Source organism: Rhinolophus ferrumequinum, chromosome 2 (genome assembly GCF_004115265.2).
Source record: "Rhinolophus ferrumequinum isolate MPI-CBG mRhiFer1 chromosome 2, mRhiFer1_v1.p, whole genome shotgun sequence".
NCBI lineage: Eukaryota > Metazoa > Chordata > Mammalia > Chiroptera > Rhinolophidae > Rhinolophus > Rhinolophus ferrumequinum.
The window spans coordinates 40,239,699-40,267,061 of record NC_046285.1 but is presented as its reverse complement, the minus strand read 5'-3'; the positions used below and the strand labels follow the sequence as shown (position 1 = coordinate 40,267,061).

Here is a 27,363-nt window from a genome sequence, read left to right as displayed (position 1 = left end):
AAGCCAAATTACCCAGCCAATTGTTAATTACGTTTATTTGTCTTAAAAACACCTCATTTACTTGAGTTTTCCACAGACATTTTACTTTTAGAACACCCAACTTTATAAGATCTTACTAGGAGACAGCAGCATTTGAAGGTCATTAGGGAGACTACCAACCGGGAAGAACACGGTCGGAAGAGACTGACGTGGGAGAAGTAAGGGAGGGGTGGAAAAATCCAGATTTTACCGCCAGGGCCTATCGGGCCAGCCCCACAAATAGTGTCGTAAGGGATGGGAGGAGGAAGATGACGCCAGACGGCACAGCCCAGGAAAAAGATGGAGGTACTGAAGCGGAGGGGGAAGGGTGCGCGGAGGCCAGCAATGCGGCTGCGCGGAGGCGGCCGGCGCGCCGGCGCGCAGAGGGGGCGGGGTGAAAGGTCACAGCGCGGCGGCGGGTCTGGCTGGCGGCAGCGGCGGCGGCGGCGGGCGGGAGCCGAGTGCCGGGTGTGCACGTGTGGAGAAGCGGCGGCATCAGTGCGGCGGGCGGGACACACTCCCGCCCCCTCCGGAGACGCAGGGCCGCTCTCCACTCTCGCGGCCTCCGTCACCCGCTCAGCTCCCTACCTTAGGCGGGGAGGCCGGCGTGTGGAGGGGTTGAGTGGCCCGAGCTCGGGGCGCTGAGAGCTCAGGGCGGCGACGACTACGGCGTTGATATCGGTGGTAACAACGGCCTCAGCAGGCAGGGAAGATGAAAGGGTGAGGAAGGGCAGCCAGCAGGCACGGCCGGCGGGGGAGAGGGGTTGCGAAGGAGGGGAGAGAGTGGGAGAAGACCCGGCGGAGGGAGATTTCTGGGCTTCTCTGCTTCCCGAGGGGGCGGAGGCTCGGCTCGGGCAGTTGGCGGGCTGAAGGTCCAACAGAGGCAGGACCCGGAGAACCCAGGATTTCGGCCAAGAGGACGAGTGTGTGTGGAGTGGAGACAAGCAGCTGAGTGGGGCAGCAGGGAAAAGCTTGTGTGAGGCTCCCGGGGTCTCCGGCCCGGGAACGGAGTGCTGAGGCACCCCCGGCCCGCCACTCCAAGTCTAGTGGTCTGGTTGTCCTCTTCAGATCTAGTAGGCGCCACACTGGGAACCTTGGTGTTTTGTCACCTTTCAGTTTTATTCACACTTGAGAGCCGTGCAGAATCTTCTGGAGGGAGAAGGAATTGGAATAAAGAGCAAGGAGATGAGTATTAACAGCTAGTGACTCAACTGGATTTGGGTTGGGTCAGAGCGAGTGGAGGAGGGGGAGAGAGCGTGAGCACTGTAGACTTGGGGTGCCAAAATGTTTAAGGAAGTCTTGTTGATCAGTAGGTGGAGCTCTTGCTCCGGTAGTTTAGTGTTGCCCCGGTGTTGTGAGGGGGTCCTTAGTTACTACGAAGCTTTCTTTAGGTGATTGGCACAGTTAGTCTTCGTGCACAGTTTCCCTCTTGGATAAATTAGGGATTATTTTGGTCCGCTGTTTCCACTTGGATAAGATATCACCTTCCTATTAAATTACATACTGTTAAAATATTAATTACATAACACGTGTTTTAAAATATTGCCTAAATTGGTCGTTTGGGAGCTCGCCTTTTCTCTCCTTACAGGAAGAAAAGGAATCTTATCAATGCTAAAAGCTTTCTGAGATGCCTGAGTTTTTTTCTATTATAGCAAGTCAGTTAAAGAATTGTAACTATGTTTTGAGTTAATGAAGCCTTTCAAAGTATTCAGCAACCCTTTTGAGGATGAAATAAAAGTCAGGCCTCAAAGTAATCTCATAGTGCCTAAAACACGGGTCTAAATATTATCTCGGTGTGTTTATGTGTTTGAGGTCGCAGAAGAGGTCCAACAGTATAATTTGGCCTTAGCTCTGTAACATGATTTCTTTGATTTTGCCTTAAGTATTGGGAATTCATTTTAATATTAAATCGTATGTCTTGTAATTAATGTTTCGAAATCATGAAGAAATTTTCACAATGCCTGCATTATTTCGCATCAAGTTCTAAAAGAGTTCCAATCAGGATACCAACTGAGGGGTATGAGAATAATTTGCTGCCCTTTAATCATGACTTACTAGGAAGCTTGGCTATTTTATATATGATCAACTATAATTTAGCAAAATTGTTTTCTTGAGTATGGGTGCTGTCTCATTAATTTATGTATTCTCTCGGGCATTCAGTACTAAATTGTCTTGTTCCGTTAAAGTAATAAAAATGAAGCTGAAGAGTTCCCAGTGTTGGGACTGCATGGATTTATAGAGGAGAGCAGAGCCTCCAAGAAATTATTCTGTATGTTTAGATCCAAAATCTTTGGTTTAGCTCAGTCTCACTAGGGTATAATGTTCTTTTTGATTCCTAACTTGGCATTAGAAATGAGGTCAAACTGGTGGTATTATTCACATCTACCTTCAGTTAATATACTCGTGAGGTAATTATCTTTTTATTTAAAATGGTTATTTATGTGTAGCAAGTTGATGGAGGCACATCCCCAGAAATGAGTCAAATTAGAGGAACTGGCCATATTTAGAGGAAATTTGTCGTTATTGAATCTATGCCATCAACTATGCCTGAAGTGAAGAATCCTTAAGTCTAGTTCTATCACTTTCTAATATTGGGAGTTTAAAATTACGTTCTTAACGGTAAATTTTTAAGATGATTTCACAGGAATAATCCCTTTTAACTTCACAGATGAACTAATTCCCAGGTAAGATGGGATTTAATTTTTTTTCCCCCACTTCTAAGTCTTGTATTTAAGACACTGGGCAAAAGAAGACAATACACATTATTTAAAAGATTTTAAGGTCCTCAAGTTCAAAGACTTGTATCACTATGAACAATGTGGTTAGTGTTACAGTCCTGACTTGATTTGGAAAGGTCTGTGAAAATGAAACAGTGGCCCTGATTATAGGGTTTGTGTATGAAATTTTATTTGCTTAAGTGTTGTGTATTAAGTTAACCGAACTATAAGTGGAATAGAAATATCTGAAATCGGTAACAAATGCAGAACTCCCAACTCTAAATCAGAGTACTATTTAAATATTTTACATCCTTGCCTATATCGCCTATCCTTTTGAAGCTTTTTAGAGTCACTCTTTTACCTGGTTTTTCTTCATATTTTTACTTAGTTTTTATTATTAGCAGTAGGGCATTTCATTGTTGCATACATTTAAATGCATGGTTTAGAAATTTGAGGTATGTTACTTCCTTTGTACTGAGGTTGCTTGTTTTTATGAACCAGGAACATTGTAGGTTGAATATGTGGATTAGGTAAGCTGAATATTTTTATCTATTGTTTCTCTTTAGGGAAGATGATGTTCAAGCAAGAAGGTGTGCCATACACAGCTGTGACTGAGATGGCAATGTAATTAGTTAATATAATAGAAAGTAAAACTGAATCCATTTACCCTTTGTTTATAGTAAAGAGGTATAGTAAAAATTAGACCTAACAAAAAATGGCAAACAAGATCTGAACAGATGTGTACAAAATAAAGATGGGAAAGTAGGCAGCAAAAATATATATGTAGCATGTAGAACAGTGTAGTTTACTAATTGAAATATTAAAATATAAGATCCTTCAGTCAGAAACGAATCTCTGTTGAAGTCAGAGTAATGGTTCCCTCTGGTAGCTTATGGCCTGGGAAGGGACACAAGGCTGTTTTTGAAGTGATGTGAATATTCTTTGTCTTTACTTGGGTGTTGATTACATAGCTGTACACAGATGTAAAAAAATCAGTGAGCTGTAAACAAGATTTGTGCTCTTTATCATATGTGTCTTACACTGCAATAAAACAGGATTTTTTAAAAAGGTTTTGTTGCTGGTTTTGTCAGGAAAAAACAAAAAACAAAGCCAGCAAGGCTGAAGTAGAATTCAGGAACTTTTGTAAAGCTGCAATTCATACTTGCTCCTGTGAAGCCAATAATTTGTGGGATGTTGATTGAGATACTGGATTTTAACAAATGTTTTGTAATGTCCCCTTGTTATGTTGAGATGAATCCATATAAAATATAACCTATCTGTATCATAAATTTTATTAAAAATCAATATAATGTCCTAACTCATAAAGGAAAAATAAAAGGAAACTAAACTATATCTGTTTCAGTAGCAATGATCAGGTACAACTATACCATAAATCATAAGAAGATCAGATGTTTGCATTTGTCTGTAAATGGAATCATTGTATAATTTAAAAAGTATCTGCTAACAGTATAGATATGTACATTGGTGACTAATGCTGTGTTGACATCAGTGTTGTGATTTCTTCACCAAATTGTGGACAACTGTTGGTAAAGTTCAAAAATTTCTGGGTTGGAAAAATATTTTTAACGGCCATCCATATAAAGCATTATCTTTCAAAGCCAGTGCTTTTGCCAGACCAAACTAATATCTATTAAATTTCACTTTGCTACATCCTCTATTTTGGCCTTTTGGAAATCCTTTGACTCCTCCTTATTTTCTCTTCTAGATTATTAGCTATGGTTTCCAGCTTTGTGTCATCTGAAAAGATACACTGTCTCAATTATTTAAATGGTTGTCCTTTTTTTCTTTTTTAAGCACAGTCTGCAGAAACCATTAGAACATTAGTAGTAATCAATGGAAACTTCCTTTTCATCATAGAAATAAGAATTGTGTGGATTGTAGTTTTAATAACCACAAAATTATGTAATTGTGCCATCATGGAACACTGCTTGACCTGTTCTCTTCCATCATCTCCTATTTGCATTCATTCAGTGCCTAACATATAAATGTTAGTCCTGTCCAGTACAGTAGTGACTAGTTACAGTTGAGCAGTTGAAATGTGGCTTGTGTTACTGAGGAACTGAATTTTAAAAACTGATACTAAAGTTAGTTGTTGGACGGTTTTTAAGTATGTTTGGAACAACTTGGATATGTGGACCTACTGTAAATTTTATGAAATGTAAATACAGATCAAATATTTCCAATGAAAATTAGCATTTGAATTCAGATGTGCTGTAAATGTGATAACCACTAGATTTTAAGACTTGGTATGAAGAAAGATTTAAGGAAAAGTGAAATAGTCATTAATTTTTTTTTTGATTATACGTGAAAATTTCACCTGTGTCTTTTTGGTTTGTTGATGTGGATACTAGAAAATTAGAAATTACATATGTGGCTCAAATTATATTTCTATTGGACAGTGCTGTGCTAGACCCTGAAAAAAAATTTTGTGTGAAACATGATCTCTTCCTTTAGGATCTAGTTCCTAGATGTAAATGTTTCTAAATGTTTCTACTGTGGTCCAAAAGATAGTGTGTGGCTGGCTGTTTATACCTCTGTGGTAAAGGATTCTGAGGCTACTCTTATTTATTTAGTTAGTTTAGTTTGGCTTGAGTTGCTTTTATACTTGAGTATTGTTCAGTATCAGTGTTACAAAGAAAGCTGATTAAAAGAATAATGATTGGTTAGAGATGGAACAACAGTAGAATAGGATGATTTGTTTTGGAGAGTCTTAGAGTGAATCTTATTGATACAGTGTATGCAGCTTAGATCCAAATAATAGCAGGAAATAAAGTATGTATCTTTATAATCACATTTTCTTTGGATATTGTTGAAAAGTTCTGCTTACTATAGTTATTTTATAGTTATTTACAGGATTTAAAGCTAAAGTAATGTAATTGCTTGGGGAAATAATTTTTTTCCAGCTTTATTGAGATACAATTGATATATAACACTGTGTAGGTTACTGGTTTTAAATAAAAATATTGTGACTCTTGTCTGCCATGGATGGGGAAGGGATAATTGGAAGTATGTATTTGCTTTTCCTGATCTAGTGCAACCTATATTCTGCCTCTCATTGCTGAAGCTGTTCTTAAGGAAAAAAAAACACCTTGTTTTCCAAGTCCAGAGGCTTCTCCACTCTCAGTCCTCGATAGTGCTGAAGTGAATGCGTATTTGTAAAACAACTTGACATATATCCTTAATTATTTCTTTTGGATATTTCCCTAGAAGTGAATGTTTTTGGATCAGAAAATACTGGCATTTATAAAGCTCTGGTATTGGTTGCCAAGTTGACTCCAGAAAGATAGTAGCAATTTATGCTGCCAGCAGTGTATGAGTGCCCTCTTCTCCAAGAGCTGATGGAGAAGGGGAGTGGCACTTGTAAAAACCTTAAGGAAATGGAGGAAGACATTGTGGCTGCCATCTCAGCTTCAGTGGTATAAATTACCTTTGTCTGGGATGAGTGGCATACATTGAGCATTTGTAAAATGACAAGTCACTAATAGTTTCTTTACAAATTGGTTTTGAGTACATATTCGCATATAGCTTTAACTCAAAGTTTTACTTTACTGATTAGGTAATAAATGGTATTTCCTTTTTTTTTTTTAACTTGGACGTTTCCTATGTGCAGTGGCCATGTTTTGTGTTTTTTATTTTATTTTATTTTATTTTTAAATCTTTGTGACTAACCTGTTGCGTATAACTTAACCAGTTTTTAATTTGGATATTGATTGCTTTTTTACTTGAAATTAAAAAACAAAGATAATGTTCTTTAGAAAATGGGTTGAGACATTAAAATTAGTAAATATTGTCAGAATGATGCCAGTTTAGGACTCAAATTATTAGAAAGAAAATTTTTTACAGGTGGAACTTCTTAAACTCCGGTAAGCTAGGAAAATAATTTTGTATTTAGGGGCATTTTAAATATTTCTCATTTCTCTTTCCAGATTACTAAGGTATATTTAAAGATGTATTTGGATTTCACCCCTCTAGTCTGTACAGTTTATTATTTGTAGCATTTATCTTCGTAAAGGAGACATACCATAATGCAAAAAGCAATGGCCTAAAAGCAACCACGTTTTATATTTTATAGTTCAGTGTGTCACTAATGATAGTTAGCAGTAGGGTCACTAACCAGTTTCTTGACCTGGGCCTTAGTTTCTTTAAAAAGGATAGTTTCTTTAAAGTTTCTTAAAAGTTTCTTTAAAAAGGATAGCTTGAACCTAAACAAGAACAACCAAATATTCTAAATCGTGTGGTAGTTGTAATCTGTTGATGGTATCTTACCAGTATTTAATCTGTTGATAGTTTCGTGACTGCTGTGATGTGTGTCACAGCTTTGCCATCCCTGGTCTCTGTCAGCTCTCACTTTCTATGATACCAAGAAACAGAACTTTGGAATCATACTTGAATTGTTCTCTTTAAGCTGCTTTCTTCATTTTGCTCTTGTGTCAGCCTTTTGAGACTGGATCTCCCATCCTGCCCCTCATGGCACTTTTAGTTTTGTTTATAGCTGCCTAATTTGTGTTGTCTACTGTTAAGTGCCTACTATGCTGCCAGGCAATAGATCTCATTTAATCGTCACAGTGGCACTAAGATAGCCATACATTGTCTAATATATCAATAGGAATAGAAAATATATAGTCTACTAATGAAAAAACAGATACAGAGGTGAGCCAAGAAGGAAGAGACTTTGGTGGGTTCTTGGATTTTTGAGTAGTTTTATATGGCAAAAAGATCGGGAAGGGAGGGAAGGCTAGGTCAGTGGCCACAGCCAGTAAAGGGCTTTATATATAGTACTATTTGAATTTGACTTGGTAGGTTATGTGTAGCTATTGAAAAATTTTAAGCAGAGAAATACAGTGATCAGATTTGTGTTTTAGAAAGATTATTCTGACTGCATTGTGATGGCTTTCCCTGGCTCTAGCCTTACTCCTCTTCATTAGCCTGTAGATTTTGGAATGATATGATGGCGTGACCAATACTGCTAAAAAGCTGTAGGAACATTATGAAGATATTTGGGGAGCAGAATTAACATGGATTAAAATGAGACATAAGAGTACATCTAAAAGTAAATTTCTGTATTGCATGAAGAGAATATTTGTAAAGATAGAAAATAGAGGTAGATATTCTAATTTCCTATAGAGAATGATGAGTTCGGGTTTTGATGTGGAATTTGAGATTACTGTAGAGATAATCAGTAACCAGTTGGAAATGTGTGCTTGGATTCAGAGATTTGGAAGTGAAAACATCAACATTTAGGTGATAGTAAGGGAAAAGCCAGAACTGGGAAGGAGCTCTCCTAATTGAACACATGGATGGATGGCCATGGAAAAATTTTCAAAGAACAATTTTATTCTTTCTAGGTTATAACCCTGAGTAGATTTTGTCCTGTGTGTTTAGCACTTCTAGTACCCAACCAAATAATTGCTGAAAATTTTACACACCTGATACTTGCAGTCACACGGTGTGGAGAGCTGACCCACCTACCACTGTTTTTTTGATACCTGTTAACCCTCTAAAATAGTGACTCTCAACCAAGGGCACACCTCCTACTCCACCCCAGAAATCTGGTAACGCCTGGAGACATTTTTGGTTATCACAGTGGGGTGGGGTGGGTACTGGCATCTAGTGGGTAGAAGCCAGAGAGAGATGCTGCTAAACATCCTACAGTGCTCTGGAAAGCCCTCCACAAGAAAGAATTACCCAGCCCAAGATGTCAATAGTACCAAGATTGAGGTGGCCGGATTGCTCAGTTGGTTAGAGCGCGTGCTCTTAACAACAAGGTTGCCAGTTCGATTCCCGTATGGGATGGTGGATTGCGCCCCCTGCACCTAGATTGAAGGACAGTGACTTGACTTGGAGCTGATGGGTCCTGGAAAAAACACACTGTTACCCAATAAAATTTTTTAAAAAGGAAAAAAAAAATAGTGCCAAGATTGAGAAACTGCTATAAAATACAGATGTGATGAGAGAGTGCCTGTGAATTACATTAAGGGCCTAGGAAGTAAAGATGACTCCTTTGAGGGGAGTCCTACGGTGCAGCTGATCTTGCACTACAATGGGAATTTGTAGAAGAAGGCAGGTCAAACACTGCACAAGAAGTGACCAAACAGTTTTGTGCCAAGGTACACTTACTACCTATCTAAAGTATAAGCAGCTAGGCTTTTAGCTTTCTCTGTACTTCATTTTCTCCTTTTGCTATATGACTTAAAATGTCAGAGTTTGTAGAAAAAGACCCACTTTTGTGTAGTCATATCTCCATCTTGTGGCCTTGCAGAATATTGCCACTAAATTTTGTTTTTAGAATTATGGGCATCATTGACATTGCCTTTAATAGCTAAAAACATGTGAGTGCTTATTATCTGATGTTGCTGTGCTACATGCTTAACATGCATTGTCTCATTTTATCACACTGCCTTTATAAGCCAAGGGTAAATGTTTCCTACTACCATATTCTAAGCTCAAGGATTATATTTGATTAAGTAACAGACTAATCTTGTACTGACACAGATTACTAGCTGATGGAGTCTATAAAGTAGGAGGTAAGTAGCTGCATTTTCCAGATCTAAAGACTTGGTATACATTTCTGTGGGACTTTTATCAGTCTGTCTTCCCTGTTAGTTCCTTAGTCTAAAGACTTCGGTGTCAAGAGGCGTTGGGGTTTGTTATGAATTTGGGAAACAAGAAAACATAATGTCATAATGTCACATGAATTGACTTGAGCCAAGAGAATAAGTTAGTGTCTTTAGTAATTCTTCAGGTTTTAATAGTTAGGTTTGTAAACTACTAGTCCCAACAGGAATCCAGGACCAAGCAGATAAAGCAAATGAGTAAAACAAGAGAAGAAATGTAAGCTTTGTGATTTAAATATTGGGAACCAACTTAATTTTAAAATAATAAACATTGAGTCAAATAGATGTGGCCACATAGGGCTGATTTAACTTTTAGGCCAGGAATTTGGGGCTTATCTAGAGAGTAGGTGTCTTCAAGTGGTAAATTAAAATAGTCTACAATGTTAAATTATATTGAAATCATTTCTGAAGTAAGTAGTCATTGCAGTGATTAAAAACCCAGGTTTTGAGTGGGGCCGATTTGAGTTTGAGTCACAGCTCCTCAATAACTAGCTATGCCACATACAGTAAAATAAAGCTGTAGTGTAACATTCTGTACTACTTGGATAGGAGAGATGATTAACATTTCATGTGAAACCACTCACATGAAATCATATAGCCTGTTTTTTTTCAGTGACCTATTCCATTTCTCTATGCCCATCTTTAGCTTCTATTTCCCTCACATTTAGAAATTTACATACATGCAGTGAGAATTTTATTAATTTAGATGGGTGTTAAATTTGTATGGTTAACATAACAAGCTTAATTACAAAAGTAAAGATTTCAAGGTGGTGGGATGTGGGAATCAGAATTTTTTATCTGACAGGGTAATTCTGGTGTATAGTGGGTTTGGAATCTATTCTTGGATTTTGTGACACTGCTTCTCCAGATTTTTTCCCTACTCTCTTAAAAATTGTTTCTCAGTCATCTCTATGTGTTCCTGTTCTTTACCCCTAAAATCAGGTGTTCCTTTTAGTAATTGTTTTTAGATACTACAGACATTCTTCGTAATGTGATCTGTTCCCATAATCAAAGGATGTACATTACACATTTTTTATGTTTGAGAGGAAACAACTCAAAGTGATGTGTTACAAAAGGGAATTTTTTCCTTATGCGTTAATTAATGTAAAAAGTCTAGGTGCATTCCCTCTACGGTTTTTTATCTACGCGGTACCAACATCACTAACAGTGACATTAGGGGGTGACAGTAAATGGTCATTCTTACCCCAAAAGTTTTTGGCAGTGGTTTTAATGGGGGGAAAAAAGTCAGGATATGTAGCCATTTACACCAAAGGCTAAGATTATGATAGTCGATCCTGAGAATGCTGAATTTAGAAGGGGAGGTCTGTACCAGATTGGAAAGGTCATTCTCATCCAGCTCTCATTCACCTCTTCTTCAAACTGAGGGCTAGGGTACAGCTGGAAATTGAGAAGTTGTGATTTGTTAAATGTTTGATGTTCGCACCTCCTTTTACTTGTTCTTTCAAATAGTAAAGAATAAATGAGGCATCAAGTGCTTTCCACCTTGAGTTTTAGTATCAAAAATACCATCTTTGTTCTTTCCTAAGCAGAGTTGCTATAAAAGTTAACATAACTGCAAAATACTGCAACTGTAGTGCCTTATGTAATGCATAAGATTTGTTTGTTTTCCTTTTTGTTACGGAAATTTTCAAGCACAAAAGAAAATAGTACCAGCGAGCCCTCATGCATCTAATTCCATCCAGTAAGTAGAATTTGACCATGTTGTTATTTCATCTTTGCCTGACACGTGTGTTCCTGTTTTCCCTTTTTGCTGGAGTATTTCAAAGGAAATCCTTGACATGGAGGCTACCTGGTTTTATTGTGCGTCGCAGATACTCCCTTTTTACAAATTGAAGGTTTATGGCAACCCTGCATCGAGCAAGTCCATCAGTGCCATTTTTCCAACAGCATTTGCCCACTTTGTATTCCTGTGTCACATTTTGATAACTCTTGCAATATTTCAAACTTTTTCATTATGGTGATTTTTTTCAGTGATGTTTGATGTTATTATTATAATTGTTTTGGATATCACAAACTATGCCCATATACGATGACAAACTTAATAAATGTTATGTGTGTTCTGGCTGCTTCATGTACTGGCCGATCCCCTGTCTCTTCTCCTCTTCTCAAGCCTCCTTATTTCTTGAGACACAATGTTGAAATTAGGCTAGCTAATAACCCTGCAATGGCCTCTGAGTGGTCAAGTGAAAAGAAGAGTCACATGTCTCATGCTAAATCAAAAGCTAGGAAAACAAAAGCTAGGCCTCTTGCACCGAACAGCCAAGTTGTGAATGCAAAGGAAAAGTTCTAGAAGGAAATTACAACTGCTAGTCTGGTGAACACATGAATAGATTAGAAAGCAAACAGCCTTAATGCTATTATGGAGAAAGTTTTAGTGGTCTGTGTAGAAAACCAAACAAGCTACCACATTCCCTTAACCCAAAGCCTAATTCAGAACAAGGCTCTGTCCTCAGTTGTACGAGAGAGATTAGGAAGCTGCAGAAGGAAAGTTGGAAGCTTGCAGAGAGGCCTCAAGAAAGGAGCCGTGTCCATACCATGAAAGTGTAAGGCAAAGCCGCAATTTATCCAGAAGATCTAGCTAAGATAATTAATGAAGGGGGCTACAATTTTAAACAACAAATTGTCAGTACAGACGAAATAGCCTTACATTGAAAGAAGATACCACGTAGGACTTTCATAGTAGAGAGGAGAAGTCAAAGCCTGGCTTCAAAGAACAAGCTGACTCAACTGTTAGGTGACTTGAAGTTGATGCCACTGCTCAGTTACCATTCTGAAAATCTTAGGGCCTTAAGAAGTATGCTGAATCTACTCTGCCTATGTTCTATAAACGGAACAAAACCTGGATGACAGTTCCTCTGTTTACAAAATGTCTTAGTATTTTAAGCCCATTCTTCAGACGTACTGCTCAGAAAAAAAAGATTTCTTTCAAAATATTACTCCTCAGTGACAATGCATTTGGTCACCCAAGAGCTCTAATGGACATGTATAACAAGATAAATGTTATGTTTATTCCGTTACCACAGCACCCATTCTGCATTCCATAGATCAAGGAGTAATTTGGACTTCAACCCTTATTATTTATGTAAGAAATACATTTTTAATGGCTGTAGCTGCCGTAGGTAGTGATTCCTTTGATAAATCTGGATAAAGTAAATTGAAAACCTTCTGGAAAGGATTCACCGTTCTATATCATTAAGAACATTTGTGATTCATGGGAAGAGGTCAAAATATCAACTTTTTAGCAGGAGTTTTGAAGAAGTTGATTCCCACTCTCATGGATGACTTCGAGGCGTTCAAGACTTCAGTGGAGGAAGTAACTGCAGATGTGATGGAAATAGCAAGAGAACTAGAATTAGAAGAAGAATTGCTTCTTATAGGTGAGCAAAGAAAGTGGTTTCTTGAGGAGATGAAATCTGAGGGTGCTGTGAAGATTGTTGAAATAACATAGGATTTAGAATATTACATAAACTTGCTTGATAAAGCAGCTGCAGGGTTTGAGAGGATCGACTCCAATGTTGAAAGAACTACTGTGGGTAAAAATGCTAGCAAACAGCATTGTATGCTACAGAGAAATAGTGAAAGGAGAAGTCAATCCATACAGCAGACTTTGTTGTCTTATTTTAAGAAATTGCCACAGCCACCATAACTTTCAGCAGTCATCAGTCAGCAGCTATCAACATCAAGGCAAGACCCTCTGCCAGCAAAAAGATTATGACTCAGCTCGCTGAGGACTCAAATGAGGGTTACCATTTTTTAGTAGTAAAATGTTTTTAAATTAAGGTAAGTACTTTTTTAAGACGTAATGCTATTGCACACTTAATAGACCACGTATAATGTAAACATAACTTTTACATGCACTGGGAAGCCAAAAAATCTGTGACTCCCTTTATTGCAATATTTGCTTTATTGTGGTTGGTCTGGAACCAAACCCACAATATCTTTGAGGTATGTATATCCCGCATCTGTAAATACTTCAGTATGAGTGTTTAACATAGAAGGACTTTAAAAATAAAAACTAGCTACAATACTGTTTTACCTAATATCAATTTATTATCTGACACCTAGTCTGTATTTGGGTTTTCTCATACATCTTATAAATGCCTTTTTTCAGTTTGTTCAAATCAAAATTCAAAAAGGTCCGCATATTACATTTGGATGAAATATTGAATCTCTTAATCTGACAGTTCCTCCTCTTTTAAAAAACAAATTTAATTTAGAATAGTTTTAAATTGAGTTTTAGAATAGTTTTAGATTTGTAAGATGATACAGAGTTCCCAAAAAGTATGGTACACTGTTAAGAAAATGAAAAGACAAGCCACAAATTAGGAGACTAGTTAGAAATTATATACATATATACTCTCGTGTGTGTGTGTAAAACATAAAGGACTTGTATCTAGCATATATAAAGAACTCATAACTTAAGAATAAGCAACCCAATTTAAAAATGGGAATTATTTTCTTATGAATTAATGTAAAAATTCTAGGTTTATTCCCAGGCCTAGACCATGGACAAAAGATTTAAGTAGGCATTTCACCAAATGGACAAATGGCTCATAACCATACAGAAAGATGCTTGGCAGCATTAGTCATTGAGAAATGAAAATCCAGTGAGATTATGACTTCATACCACTAGAATGGCTATAAACAGAAAGGCAATAAAGTGTGTTGTCAAGAATGTACATAAACTGGAATCCTAATATGTTAGTAGTGGGAATGTAAATGGTGCAAATCCTTTGCAAAACAATTTAACAATGTGTTAGTTTTTCATTACTGCTGTAACAAATTACAAACTTAGTGGCTTAAAGCAACACAAATCTATTATCTTAGTTCTTAAGATCAAAAGCCTGAGGTGGGTTTCATTGGGCTAAAATCAAGGTTTTGGTAGGTATAGTGATTTTAAATAGTATCCCCCCAAAATTCATGTCTACCTGGAACCTCAGTATGTGACCTTTAGAAATAGGGTCTTTGCAGGTGTAATTAAGATGAGGTCCTACTCTATTAGGGTAAGTCCTAAATCTAACAACTAGTGTCCTTGTAAGTAGAGGAGAGAACACACACACAGAGACCATGTGAAGATAGAGACAGACACTAAAGTTACACTGCCACAAGCCAAGAATAACCTGAGGCCACTAGAAGCTGGCAGAGGCACAGAAGGATTCTTCTCCAGGACCTGACTCTGAGAGAACATGAGAGCATGGTTCTGCTGACATCCTGATTTGGGACTTCCAGCCTCCAGAACTTGGAGAGAATAAATTTCTGTTGTTTTAAGCCACTGAGTTTGTGATAATTTTTTAAGGCAGCTCTAGGAAACTAATACAACAGTATTGTGTTTCTTCTAGAGGCTCTAGATGAGAATTAATTTTCTGCCTTTTCAACTTCTTATGGGCCATGTGCATTCCTTGGTTTGTAGCTAGGTTTTCCAGGTGGGAATTCCCGCCCGTTCTCAGGAATTTTTTTTCACTTTCCCGTTCCCAAATCCCGAGAAAAGTTTGTCGGGAAAATTGGCTCCTTGAACCCAGTAATACCCACAATGGGAAATAAATGTACTATTCACAATGTATCTCTTAGACATTTTTCCTATTTATTTATCGCTAGGGTTTACAGGTAAGAATTCCCATCCATCCTCGGGAATTTTTTTCAATTTTCCATTCCCAAATCCCGAGAAAAGTTGGCTGGGAAAATCGTCTCCTTGAACCCAGGTGGGTAGTATTGGCCGTTACTTTGTGGAAATGATTCATCGTGGAGAACAGAAAACAGTTTATATCTCGGGATTTAGGAACGGGAAGGTGAAAAAAATTCCTGAGCACAGGTGGGAATTCCTGCCCAGAAACCCTATTTGTAGCCCTTCATCTTCCAAGTCAGTAGCGTAGCATCTTTAAATCTCATCTCTGCTGTTACATATCTTCTCTGAGTTTTAAGGACCTATGTGATCACTTTCGGTCCACCCAGATAGTTGTTATCTTCCCATCTTCCCATCAGAGTCTTAATCATGTCTGCAAGGTTCATTTTCCATGTAAAATAACATTAAAGGTTCCAGGGATTAGAACCTGGACATTCTTTGGGCCGTTATTCTGCCCACCACAGGCAGTTTCTTTTAATAGTTGAACATATTTGCCATATCCAGCAATCCCACTTGTAGGTATCTACCAGAAAAAAATTAAAGCATATGTCTACACACAGACTCGTATGCAATATTCATAGCATTATTTATAATAGCGATGGAGTAATAAGTACAGTTAAAATGCCCATCAGTTGGTGAATGGATAAACAAAATGTGGCATATCTAACAGAACTTAACAATGAAAAACTAATTCAACTACTGAAACACAACATGGATGAACCTCAAAAAAATATGCTGCATGAAAGAAGTCTGGTGCAAAATATTACATGTGTGATTCCATTTGCGTGAAATGTCCAGAAAAGGCAAATCTATAGAAAGAGAAAGTAGATTTAGTGGCTGGCTTAGGGTAAGAAAGGGATTTTACTTTAGATGTGCACAAGGAATTTTGGAGGTGTGATGTGAATGTTCTAGAGCTGAATTGAGGTGATGGTTGTACAACTTTGCAAATAGTCTAAAAAGCATTCAATTGTACACTTAAAACAGGTGAATTTTATGGTATATAAATTACACCTCAAGAATGCCATTTAAAAGAAAAATAGGGATTTAAAAGGGGGTAGGGACAGAAATCTTAGTGACATTGATTTAGGCAGAGATGTTTTAGATACGACACCAAAAGACACAACCCACAAAAGAAATTCATCAAAACGTAAAATTTCTGCTGTGTGGAAAACACTATTAAGATGAAAAAAGTCACAGACTGAAAGAAATTATTTGCAATACATAGCTTACGAAGGACATGTATCCACAAAACACTTAAAACTCAGTAAGAGAACCCAGTTGTTTTTTTAATGGGCAAAAGATTTCAACAGCTCCTTTACCAAAGAAGGTATATGGATGGCAAAGAAGTACATGAAAAGATGCTCAAAATGGTGTTGTTTAGGGACATGAAAATTAAAACCACAATGAAATGTCACTACACACCTATTAGAATGGCATACCATTTAAAAGTCAACAGTGCCAAATACTAGTTTGGATGCAGAACATCCGGAACTTAGGACCCAGCATTCCCTCTCCTAATTATTTACTCAAGAGAAATAAAAACACGTTCGCACAAGAACCTGTTCAGAAACGTTCGTAGCAACTTTGTTCTTAACCTCCAAAAACTGGAAATAGCCCAAATGCCCTTCAACAAAAGGATAAACTATGGTACGTCCAGGTAATGGAATACTGCTCAGTAATAACAAGGCATGAACAGTTGATACTCCAGTGAGGTGAATCTCAGGCATGCTGACTGAAAGAAGCCAAGCAAACAAACGGCTGTGTATTTTGTGATTCCATTTATGTGACATTCTTGAAAAGGCAAAACGATGGAGAATGGAAAATAGATTAATGGTGGCCTGGGAGTGCTGGTAGAGTTGAACTACAAAGGGTCATGAAGGAGATTTGGAGGATAATGGAAGCATGCTTTTTTTTGATGATCGTGCTGGTTGCATGATTATACATGTTTGTCAAGACTGAGAACTATACACCCAAAAAAGTGAATTTGCTTTTGTGTAAACTTAAAAGATGTTTTAAGAAGCTAAGAAAATTGATCCTAAAAAAAATGGCTGGAAAATGAAGGAATAGCTAATGGTACAAATTGCTGATGGACTTGAATAGACTACACCAATAATTACATTAACTCTGAACAGACTAAATATTCCAATTTTCAGATTAAAGGAACAAGACTCTTAAGTATATGCTGTTTACAAAAGACACTTTAAATTTAAGGACACAAAGAAGTTAAAGGATGGAAAAAGATACACCATGCAACATCGGTTAGAAGAAAGTGGTATGTCTATATTGATGAACAAAGTAGTCTAAGCTAAGGACTACTACAGCAAAAAAGACATTTCAAAATAATAAAAGGACTGACCAATCATAACAGTCCCAAATATTTATGCTCTTAACGTAATTTGAAAATAAGCTGACAGAACTAAAGAGCAAAAAGGAACACTTCCAAACCTTTGAGGACAACATAATCATAATCGATAAGAAAGCCTATCAAGAATATTACAAGGAAAGAAAAGCAGGTGTGTCAGAGTAATCTTTCTTGAGGTATCGTTTGAACAAGGAGTTAAAGGAGGTAAGAGGGTAAACTTCCGCCAAGGTTGGAGACGCCATCAACAGATAGGAAAAGCTGCAGGGGAAACATTTCAGGGGGAAGGTTAGAAATCTAGTTTTGAATATGTCTAATTTGAGGTGCATGCTAGAGATGCTTTAGGGTTTAGGAGTGTCCTCTAGGCTAGAGACAGAAATTTGGAATTTGCAGCATTAAAGCCATAAATCTATGAGATTGAGGTCACCAAGATAGTAAGTGTAGATAGAGAAGACAACCAAGTACTGTCTTGATGTATGAGGCCTTCAAAAAATTGGTGCTCCTTCCTCTCCAACCCCAGCTTCCACATTTGCACAAAGCACATTTTATTTTAGCATAGCACACTGCCTTTAGTTTTGGGAATACATCATTGCTGTTTTGTTCAAGTTCTACCTACCCTCTCCTTAGAATGCATTTCTTGCCCTCCCACAGAACAAGCTCCTGTCATCCATCAACCTTTCCCAGGATCACTTCTATTCTAGTATTTTTATACATTGTACAAATGCTATTGCTAGGACACTATCATATATATATATATCTGTATTTCCTACTAGGTGTAAACTCCTTTGCATTTTAAGTGCTAGCATATAGGTATTCAAATATTTATTGTAATAACTGATTTATGCTTTGAATAGGCAACTTTGATGTTCATAAGAATTCTAGAAAATTTTAGATTCACAGAATTCTTTAAAGCTCTATTTTTTTTAATGGAGACTTTGGAATTTTTTTTAACTTTTGAAAGTTCTTTTACTTCTAAAAACTTTTTGGTTGTGGTGTCACTCATTTTCTTGACATTTCTACATAGCCCTCTGTTTATGCCTTTGATAGTATGTGTTTGCTAAATTATATTTACAAGTTGATATTACTAATATACGTAGCATATCCACATCTTAAAATGATTCAGGGCTAAGTGATCAGGATTACTGAAGTATTTCATTTGAATCAGACATTGTGTTTGTGAGAGCTGAACTGTTTGAAGTTGGATTATGCTGACAAAGTTACATTTAATAGCCACTTTGAAATTCTGTTTCTAGCATATTCTGACAGTCTATTAATAATGAAACTTGAGTAACTCCTTTTTAAACAGCTACCAAACAATATTCATAGTATCCTAATTCTGTTTTAAAATATGTATATTTGTCCATAGAAAAATATTGAAAGACTATACATCAATTGTTTCTGTTCAGAGTCTTACAGGATTTTTCACTTCCTGAGTTATTTCTATGGTGGTGAACTGGTTTTTTAATCAAGACATGTATTTTTTAAAGTAGGTGGGGAACGATTAAGCTGCCTATTCCCTAATGATTCAATATTGTGTTCTCTAGGCTTGATCTGCCCATCCTAATAGAAACTATTTTAGTAGTTAACTTTTATTAGATTTAATCTAGTGCACTGCACTGTAACCATTTTTTCCTTCTATGTGAAGTCAAGAAATACCTGGGTATTATCCTTTTTAAAATTATAAATATATTTGAAACCTGGTAATTACCCAGAAATCATTCTTAAAATTTTAAAACTTCAAGTTCGTTCACTTATAATTAAGAAGGTTTACTTCCTATGTTGTTGAGTTTTTCTTTATTGTTGTTTACTACTAGACTTCATAATGTAATGTTTCAATTACTCTTTTGAGTGCAATGGAGTAATTTTTAAGTGGTGTGCTCTAAATAGAATCAATTTTGGGATGGTCTGTTAGCTCTGGTGTTTAGAATGTGGTGCTAATAATACCAAGGTTGCTGATTCGATCCCCGCATGGGCCATCGTGAGCTGCGCCCTCCTAACAAATAAATGTATGTATGTATGTATGTATGTATGTATGTATGTATGTAAGCTATATTATAGTTAAAAGAAATTACTGCGCCCAATTACTGCTATACTAAATTAAAGAGTAGCTAAGTGGAATAAGCCAGACAGAGACAAGTACTGCATGGTATCACTTACATGTGGAATCTAAACTAAAGTCATATTTAGAGACAGAGTAGAAAAGTGGTTGTCAGGGTGGGGAAAACAGGGAGAGATAGCTAAGAGAATACAAACTTTGAGCTACAAGATGCGTAAGGTTTGAAGATCTAATGTATGGCATGGTGGTTATAGTTAACACTGTATTGTATAATTGAAATTTGCTAAGAGTAAAACTTGGATGTTTTCACACGCACAGAAAAGAAATATGTGAGGTGATGGATGTGTTAATTAGCTAAATGGGAGGAATTCTTTTTTAAAAAAATAATAGACATTTTAGGTAAGATGTGTAATCCTGGTATTTTAAGGGGTCCTGTATTTTATAGCATAACAGTCAGTGTCTGCGAATAAAAATCCTGAGATGGTGGGTGAGTCCAGTCGATTTTAATCAGAAAAATGTTTTGGGTGAAATGTCAATTTCTTAGCCATAAAGATGAGAAAGCTAGAGTTTGCTGTAATGAAGAGGGGAGTTCTGTGAATGACGTGTAACCTGGTTAAAGAAGACGTGTCTCATTCATTTTACTTGTCAAATACTTGGTAGAAGGCAACATTTACTCCTGTTGCTAGAAATTGGGAAAGAGTATAACAAGTCTATATTTTTTAACAAGATGATTATCTTAAAAATGTGTGTGGCTGCTAAGAAACTCGTGTTCAGATTTTAAGAAGACATACAAGATATGCAAGGGTGGTTGGTCACAAATAAAAAAAGCATAAAAATGAAATAATTGAGATAGGAAGACTAAAGTTCCAAATAAACATAAAGGTCTGTAATCACGTTTTTTTGGTTTTTAAGAATCAATGCATTCTCTTGTTTCTGATTATCTAAATTTTAATATTTCAGAGAAATGTTATTTTAAAAATTACCTACAACATTGACCACATTTTTTGGAATATGCTTCCAAACGTTTTTTGTATGTGTTAACAAAATGTAGATCATAATTTTTATATACAAATATAGTTGGAATATGCTTTCCACCCTACAAAGCAATATATCAACACCATCTTTCTGTGCTAATAATATAAATGTATCATACTTTATTTAACCAGTCCCCTATTGGTGGACACTCTGATTGATTGATTGATTGATTGATTGCCGTTATGAAAGTGTCATGATTAACATGATTTAGTCGTTTCTCCAAGTTTCTGAAACCATACTATGTGCCCATATTGCAAATGATTAATTAGGGTGCATTGTTTGTATTCCCCTGCTATTGAACAGTGCGTTGTGATCTGGAACTAGCACTGAATGAGTAGGACCTACATCATTTTCTAGCTGCTTGGTTGGCGTCAGGTTGTTTTATTTTTGAACTCATTTTGATTTAAGGTTCTTTTCTCTAAATGATTTTACCACCCAATGCTATGATTTTTAAGAAGGCATGTAAGCAACTCTACTAATGATAGTGGTAATAGGAAGAAAAAAGTTGTGTAGATGCTATTCAGGTTTGTTTTGTCACGTTTGATTAACCTTTTGCTTATGTTAGTGAAATTGACTTGAGCGGTTAAAAATTCCTTTTGTTGACAGCTCTATAGGCAAAATAACTTTGTTACAATGAAACTGAAACTTTTTAGCTTTAATTCCTTTTCCCACCAACCAATGTTTTGGTTACATATGATTTCTTAGAAATGCTACTGTTGCATTCTTGGTAAGTAGTTTTCAAACTGGAGTTTTGTTTTTTTCCTTCAAAATGTGGATTCCTTTGTTCCATTTCCAAAGATTCTGCTTCTGAAGGTGTGGGGTTGGGTCTGCCAATCTGGATTTTGAATACGATCCCATGTGACTGTGGATGGTTCCTGGCTCGAATAAAATGTGCATAATTTTTGCACGTTTGGATTGTTTTCTTAGAACAAATTTTTAGAGTGGGATTATTTGGACAATGCGGATGTACTCTTTTTAGGCTTTTCAATACGTAGCGCTAGATAGTGTTCCAGAGATTCTGTATCCATTGACGTTTCTGCCAGCACAGAGTATAAAGATCCCATTTGCTACCCCCTTACAATATTAGGTATCAGTCTTTTTGATCAATAATAGATTAAATTTTTCTGAACTATAAACTACAAGGAAAATTTTGGCATTTATATAGCATATTATTCTGGCTTTCTTAGTAATTGTCTACTGTATTCGTCTCTAAATATATACAAGTGTATGAAAGCTGTGAGTTGTATCTGGATGGCAAAATTGCTTATAAATGGTAATTTTTATAGGAATATAAAGTCACTGAAAGGGTTGAATTTATCAATCATGTAAAAAAAAAAGACTTGGTACCCTTTTAATATGTTCATCTTAACAAATGTAACTAATTATATTTTATTGAGTACATGTTGGTTTGTTCCAGTAGCCGGATCGAGCTGGGAGATGTAACACCACACAATATTAAACAGCTGAAGAGATTAAACCAGGTCATCTTTCCCGTCAGCTACAATGACAAGTTCTACAAGGATGTACTGGAGGTTGGCGAGCTAGCAAAACTTGGTATAATATGGTTTTTTTCCTCCCTTAATTTGTTTGTTCATATTCTTGACCCCTAGTTTTTAATACTAGAGCAGAAAGAGTTAACCAATTTAATCTCCTTATTTTACAAGTGAAGAAGTAGGGATGGTCCAGGTTCTGAGAAAAATCTCGGTGAAATCAAGGTAAAAATATATGAATTTTAAAAGGAAATTATAAGTATCTTATTCATTGTGTGCCTGTGTGTTTTCACATAGTTTTACTGTAGAGGAGGCTTAAATTCTTTAAAAGGTGTAGGAAGTTTTTGAGAATGTTGATATTCAAAGTAACTGATAAAATTTAATACTAATAGCAACAATTTAGTCATTAAATAAGGGGTGGGAGAGATTCAGTGAAATGTATTATTCTGTCTGTTGAACTTTATATCTTTGTATTTTCCATGGCAGCCTATTTCAATGATATTGCAGTAGGTGCGGTATGCTGTAGGGTGGATCATTCACAGAATCAGAAGAGACTTTACATCATGACATTAGGATGTCTGGCACCGTACCGAAGGCTAGGAATAGGTAAAATTATTTGTATTTTTAGTTCTTCAAAGAAGCATAAACACATTGTTACTGTTCCTTGACCCAGTAAGTCAAACCATTTCTTTTAGGAATTCTGGGAAATGGTTACTGACTTAAAAAGTAAAAAATATTTACTAACATAATTCAGTTAGAGCCCCTATATAGATTTGTTATCATTTGCTTTTTCTGTTTTCCTTCTACCTGGAAGGACTTATATATAAAGGTTGATTTTCTGCTAGCAGTTTTAAACATGGAAGTAGTGTAGAGAGAGAACAAAATTTTGGAAAATCAGGTTGACTAGTGTTTACCTCATAAATTCTATTAGGACTCAAGTGTTGAGGTGGCAGTTAGATGTGTAATTTAAAGATTGTTTTTTATGAGATTACTTATTTGTTTGTCTTGTTAATAGGAACTAAAATGTTAAATCATGTCTTAAACATCTGCGAAAAAGATGGCACTTTTGACAACATCTATCTGTAAGTAAAATGATATTTAATGTTATTATCTAAAGAGTTTAATAAGTTGTAGTAGAAATCTTGACTAGAAATTTTAAATTCTGGTCACTTATTCCATTGCCTTTTGGCAACACCATGGCAATAGTGGTTGTAATGTTTTGTTGTTTTTGTTTTAATAATAGATAAGGAACCTGAGATAAAACATTCTTGTTTTGCTTTATTATGTTGGGGAGGGAACTCAAAAGTCACAGGGATAAAACCAAGATTAAAACTCCAGTCTGAAATTTAAGAATTAATCCATTAATAAAACTTTCTTCGTGCCGTCTGTTTGTACTCTGCCTTTTGTTCAAGTCTCTCAGTGATATGCTCATTAGTAGTAATTTAATAATCAGAATCAGAGAGTACCTGGCTGATACTAGGTTGGTGCAAAAATTGTGGGTTTTGCAATTTTTTTTTTTTTTTTAAAGATTTTATTGGGGAAGGGGAACCGGACTTTATTGGGGAACAGTGTACTTCCAGGACTTTTTTTTTCCCAAGTCAAGTTGTTGTCTTTTCAATCTTAGTTGTGGAGGGTGCTGTTCAGCTTCAAGTTGTTGACCTTTCAGTCTTAGTTGTGGAAGGCGCAGCTCAGCTCCAGGTCCATTTGCTGTTGCCAGTTGCAGGGGGCACAGCCCACCATCCCTTGTGGGAGTCGAACCGGCAACCTTGTGGTTAAGAGGACGTGCTCCAACCAACTGAGCCATCTGGGAGCTCAGCAGCAGCTCAGCTCAAGGTGCCGTGTTCAATCTTAGTTGCAGGGGGCGTAGCCCACCATCCCTTGCGGGACTCGAGGAGTTGAACCGGCAACCTTGTGGTTGAGAGCCCACTGGCCCATGTGGGAATCGAACCGGCAGCCTTCGGAGTTAGGATCCCGGAGCTCCAACTGCCACCTGAGCCACTGGGCCGGCCCCTGCAATTTTTTTTTTTTAACCATTTAAACCGCAGTTACTTTTGCACCAACCTAATACTGTACTTGGATCTTAAAGAGACCTCAGATTAAGAACCAAGGATAAGATCACAGCTGTGGATTGTTTACATATAATACAAATATTAAGATTCTCATTTTGACTTGGACAGCGGAAGAGATTGTTATATAATGCTGTTTTGAGGAGTAATTGAGAAAACTCAAAATTATTTCTTTCCAAAATATAGTGTTTTTATATCAGTCAGAAAGGATATATTCAGGTATTTGAGACCATGATTTTTTATTTATTTAATCATTTTTTTCTGTATGTGTTAATATGGTCTTTGAATCATCTCTCTGGTTACTTACTACCCATTTTTAATTACGGGAATCTTTTCTCTCCTTGCAATAAAAAAGTGTTATAGGGTACTTTCCCTTTGTTGCTTATAAGAGTAAACACTATTCCTTGAGTCTCCTAATCTCAGCCAGCTGTAAAAGCTAGGTTAAAAGTGTAAATCTGTCATCAAAAGGTTTTCTGAAATGAATACCTAATCTTCGCTCCTGACTAGTAATTGTAAAGGGAATCTAACAAATGTCTGCAGTATTTCAGCTCCAACCAATTTGAAGCTATCTGTGGAGAACATGTAAAAGCTGACGAAATCTTTTTTTTTTTTTTCTGATACCTTCTTATACCTCAGGCATGTCCAGATCAGCAATGAGTCGGCAATTGACTTCTACAGGAAGTTTGGCTTTGAGATTATTGAGACGAAGAAGAACTACTATAAGAGAATAGAGCCCGCAGATGCTCATGTGCTGCAGAAAAACCTCAAAGTCCCTTCTGGCCAGAATGCAGATGCGCAAAAGACAGACAACTGAACAGATGGCAAATGAACTTTCTTGCACTTGCTTGTCGCCAAATAAAAGAGAGGCCTGTTGATTTTTCCCCCCCTTTCTTTTAAAGCTTTTCCTCCTCCTTGTTATTGTTTTTCTTCCTTTCTTTCCCTTTCCTCTAAAAGTTTAAATACTTCCAAGGACTTTTCAAATTAATCATGTTTGGGGTGTTTTAGTTCTCTGACTTTTGTGAGGTGGTTTGATTGTAGGAAGGAGAAAGTGTAGATCAGTTCAGTGTCACAGTTAAGATATGTGGCCCCCCGCACAACTTGGGTGTCAGTTTCACTTTTTTAACGGTTTTTTTTCCCTAACGTCCTGCTTTCACATTGAAGGGCAGAGCCTACAAAAAATTGTATATTTCAAAAGAAAAAGCAGCAGCAATATCTTGTTCGCTAATCATAGACAAATTTCATGTGTTTGTGGTACTTTGGATTTTTCAAGACTGTTTATGGGATGCTAATCCCTGGACATTGCCTTCACTCAACCTTTTGTCCTTCTGAGCGCTATCTCAGGAGTTGGACCATTGTTGTCCTCGTAAGAAATACTACGTAAGTTTATTTTGTGTTTTTAAGCAATTATTTCCTCCTTCCTCGCCGGTGACTGAGGGTGGGTGGGACAGTTGGGGTAGGTAGTGTTAGACTTCGGTCTCAGTATTTGAGTTAAACTGCTTTTTGCTAACGAGTGGGCTGGTTGTTAGCAGGTTTGTTTTTCCTGCTGTTGATTGTTATTAGTGGCATTAACTTTTAGAGTGTGGGCTGGTGAGATTAATTTTTTTTAATATCCCAGCTAGAGATATGGCCTTTAACTGACCTAAAGAGGTTTGTTGTGACTTACTTTTTTTTCTCCTGACCTTTTCAGTAAACCCAGAGTAGTTAGTCTATCCTTAAACATGGAGTTGACGTCCTTATAGGTTAATACCCCTAAAGAAACCTGAAGCAGGTGTTGTCTCTTGGACATATTAAAACATACCTAAAGGAAGCTTAGATGGACTTGTGGCAAAATAAATGCATTTAATGTCAACTAATGCAGGCTGTTAAAAGTGTGGCCACTGAGCATTTGATGAGATAGGAAAGAATATCTAGACAGTATTTTTGAGAATAACGTAGCTGTGCTATTGCTTATCTGTTGGAGAACATCCCAGATTTGCTTACATTCTGTGCCTATGATATTGAGATTAAGGATTTGGGGGAGGGGAATTGTTAAACATATTACTTCTATTCTTGGAAAAGTAAAAGTCTAGGAGTGCTAATAATGCATATGTCACTGTGACCTCTTCTACTGACAGGACTAGTTTATGCCAGATCATTTTCTGGCACATAAGGAGTGGCTTTGAAGGGTTAATAACTTTTTGTAAGATAGAAGACATCTGAAATTTTCCTCCATATTCCCATCTCCAATATTGAAAATTTTTCTAGTTTGCTAATATTGGTGGCCCAGCACATGTTCTCATTAGACTTTAAAACAATGCACAGAACTTGAAGATTCTGTCATTTGACTTTAAGAGGGAGGTTGGTTCATAACATTTATCCTCTTATGTAAATTCTGATATAAAAGTCTCATCTCTCATAGTATGTTAAATAACAAAGAGGAAGGTTGGTTCATAACATTTATCCTCTTATGTAAATTCTGATATAAAAGTCTCATCTCTCCTAGTATGTTAAATAACAAAATTATTTTATACAACGTTTATGCACATTTTATAATCTTAAGTTCTTATTTGAGAATGTGAAAGTACAAAGTACAATAGACTTCAACAGTCTTATTTGAGTGCCAAGAATAATACAAAAAAGGAAGACAATTGATGAATGAGTTTATAGGGTTCAATTCTTAAGATACTAAAAATTCAGAAAGACCATGCTGGTTTCTTGGGTATCGGTTTCTTCAGCCTAAATGTAAGCTTAGAAGAAAAGTTTAGTATTAAGCACCTGTACCTTCATGGATAAGCTTCAGCTTGCTCTTGCCAAGAGAGGAGTGCTTGAGTTACAGAAGGCATAATTAGTTTGAAGAATTCAGCCTTTTTGTAAACTTCCAGATATCAAAATAGATTTTGATATATAAATGTGTTTTCTGAGATGACACTGCCTCTATTTCTATAACCATTTCACCTGGACTATCTGATCAGTCCTATGAATGTATCCCTAAATGTGGTTATTGAAAACCGAATAGCTGCCTCATGACAATTAAGTACATGTTATTTAAGGAGGAAAAAATATTAAAATTTGAATTGAGTGTGTAGGCTCCCTATCATTATAGTGTTTCTTTTCCCACGCTAGTCAATGACTAACCTAAATTGTAAATGTTCGTAAAGGTTTAATTGTCCTACATTAAACTTGTGTTAAATAATTCCATCCACCTGAGGAGGATTTAGAAACTGTGGAAGCTGGGCACTAGTTCATCTGCCTATGAGTCAGTAAAGACAGAAATAATGTCCCATGTCAAGTTCGTTATTTTGAAATATGATAAAAAAAATTATTGAGGTAAAATAGTTCTATTAACTGGAAGATCACAGATATATCC

At 36.7% G+C, this 27,363-nt stretch overlaps 1 protein-coding gene across 2 annotated transcripts; it reads left to right on the top strand.

Moving 5' to 3' along the window:
* Positions 1 to 408: 408 nt before the first annotated feature.
* On the top strand, positions 409 to 24,890 carry NAA50 (N-alpha-acetyltransferase 50, NatE catalytic subunit). Of its 2 annotated transcripts, none has more exons than XM_033127987.1 (5): positions 409 to 738; positions 21,882 to 22,015; positions 22,438 to 22,557; positions 22,967 to 23,033; positions 24,654 to 24,890. In XM_033127987.1, the coding sequence occupies exons 1-5, from the start codon at positions 731 to 733 to the stop codon at positions 24,829 to 24,831; spliced, it is 507 nt and encodes a 168-aa protein (XP_032983878.1). In that variant the 5' UTR covers positions 409 to 730; the 3' UTR covers positions 24,832 to 24,890. The 2 variants fall into 2 exon arrangements, with proteins under 2 accessions (XP_032983878.1, XP_032983872.1); XM_033127981.1 differs by having other exon boundaries at positions 411 to 738; positions 21,879 to 22,015.
* Positions 24,891 to 27,363: the final 2,473 nt, after the last annotated feature.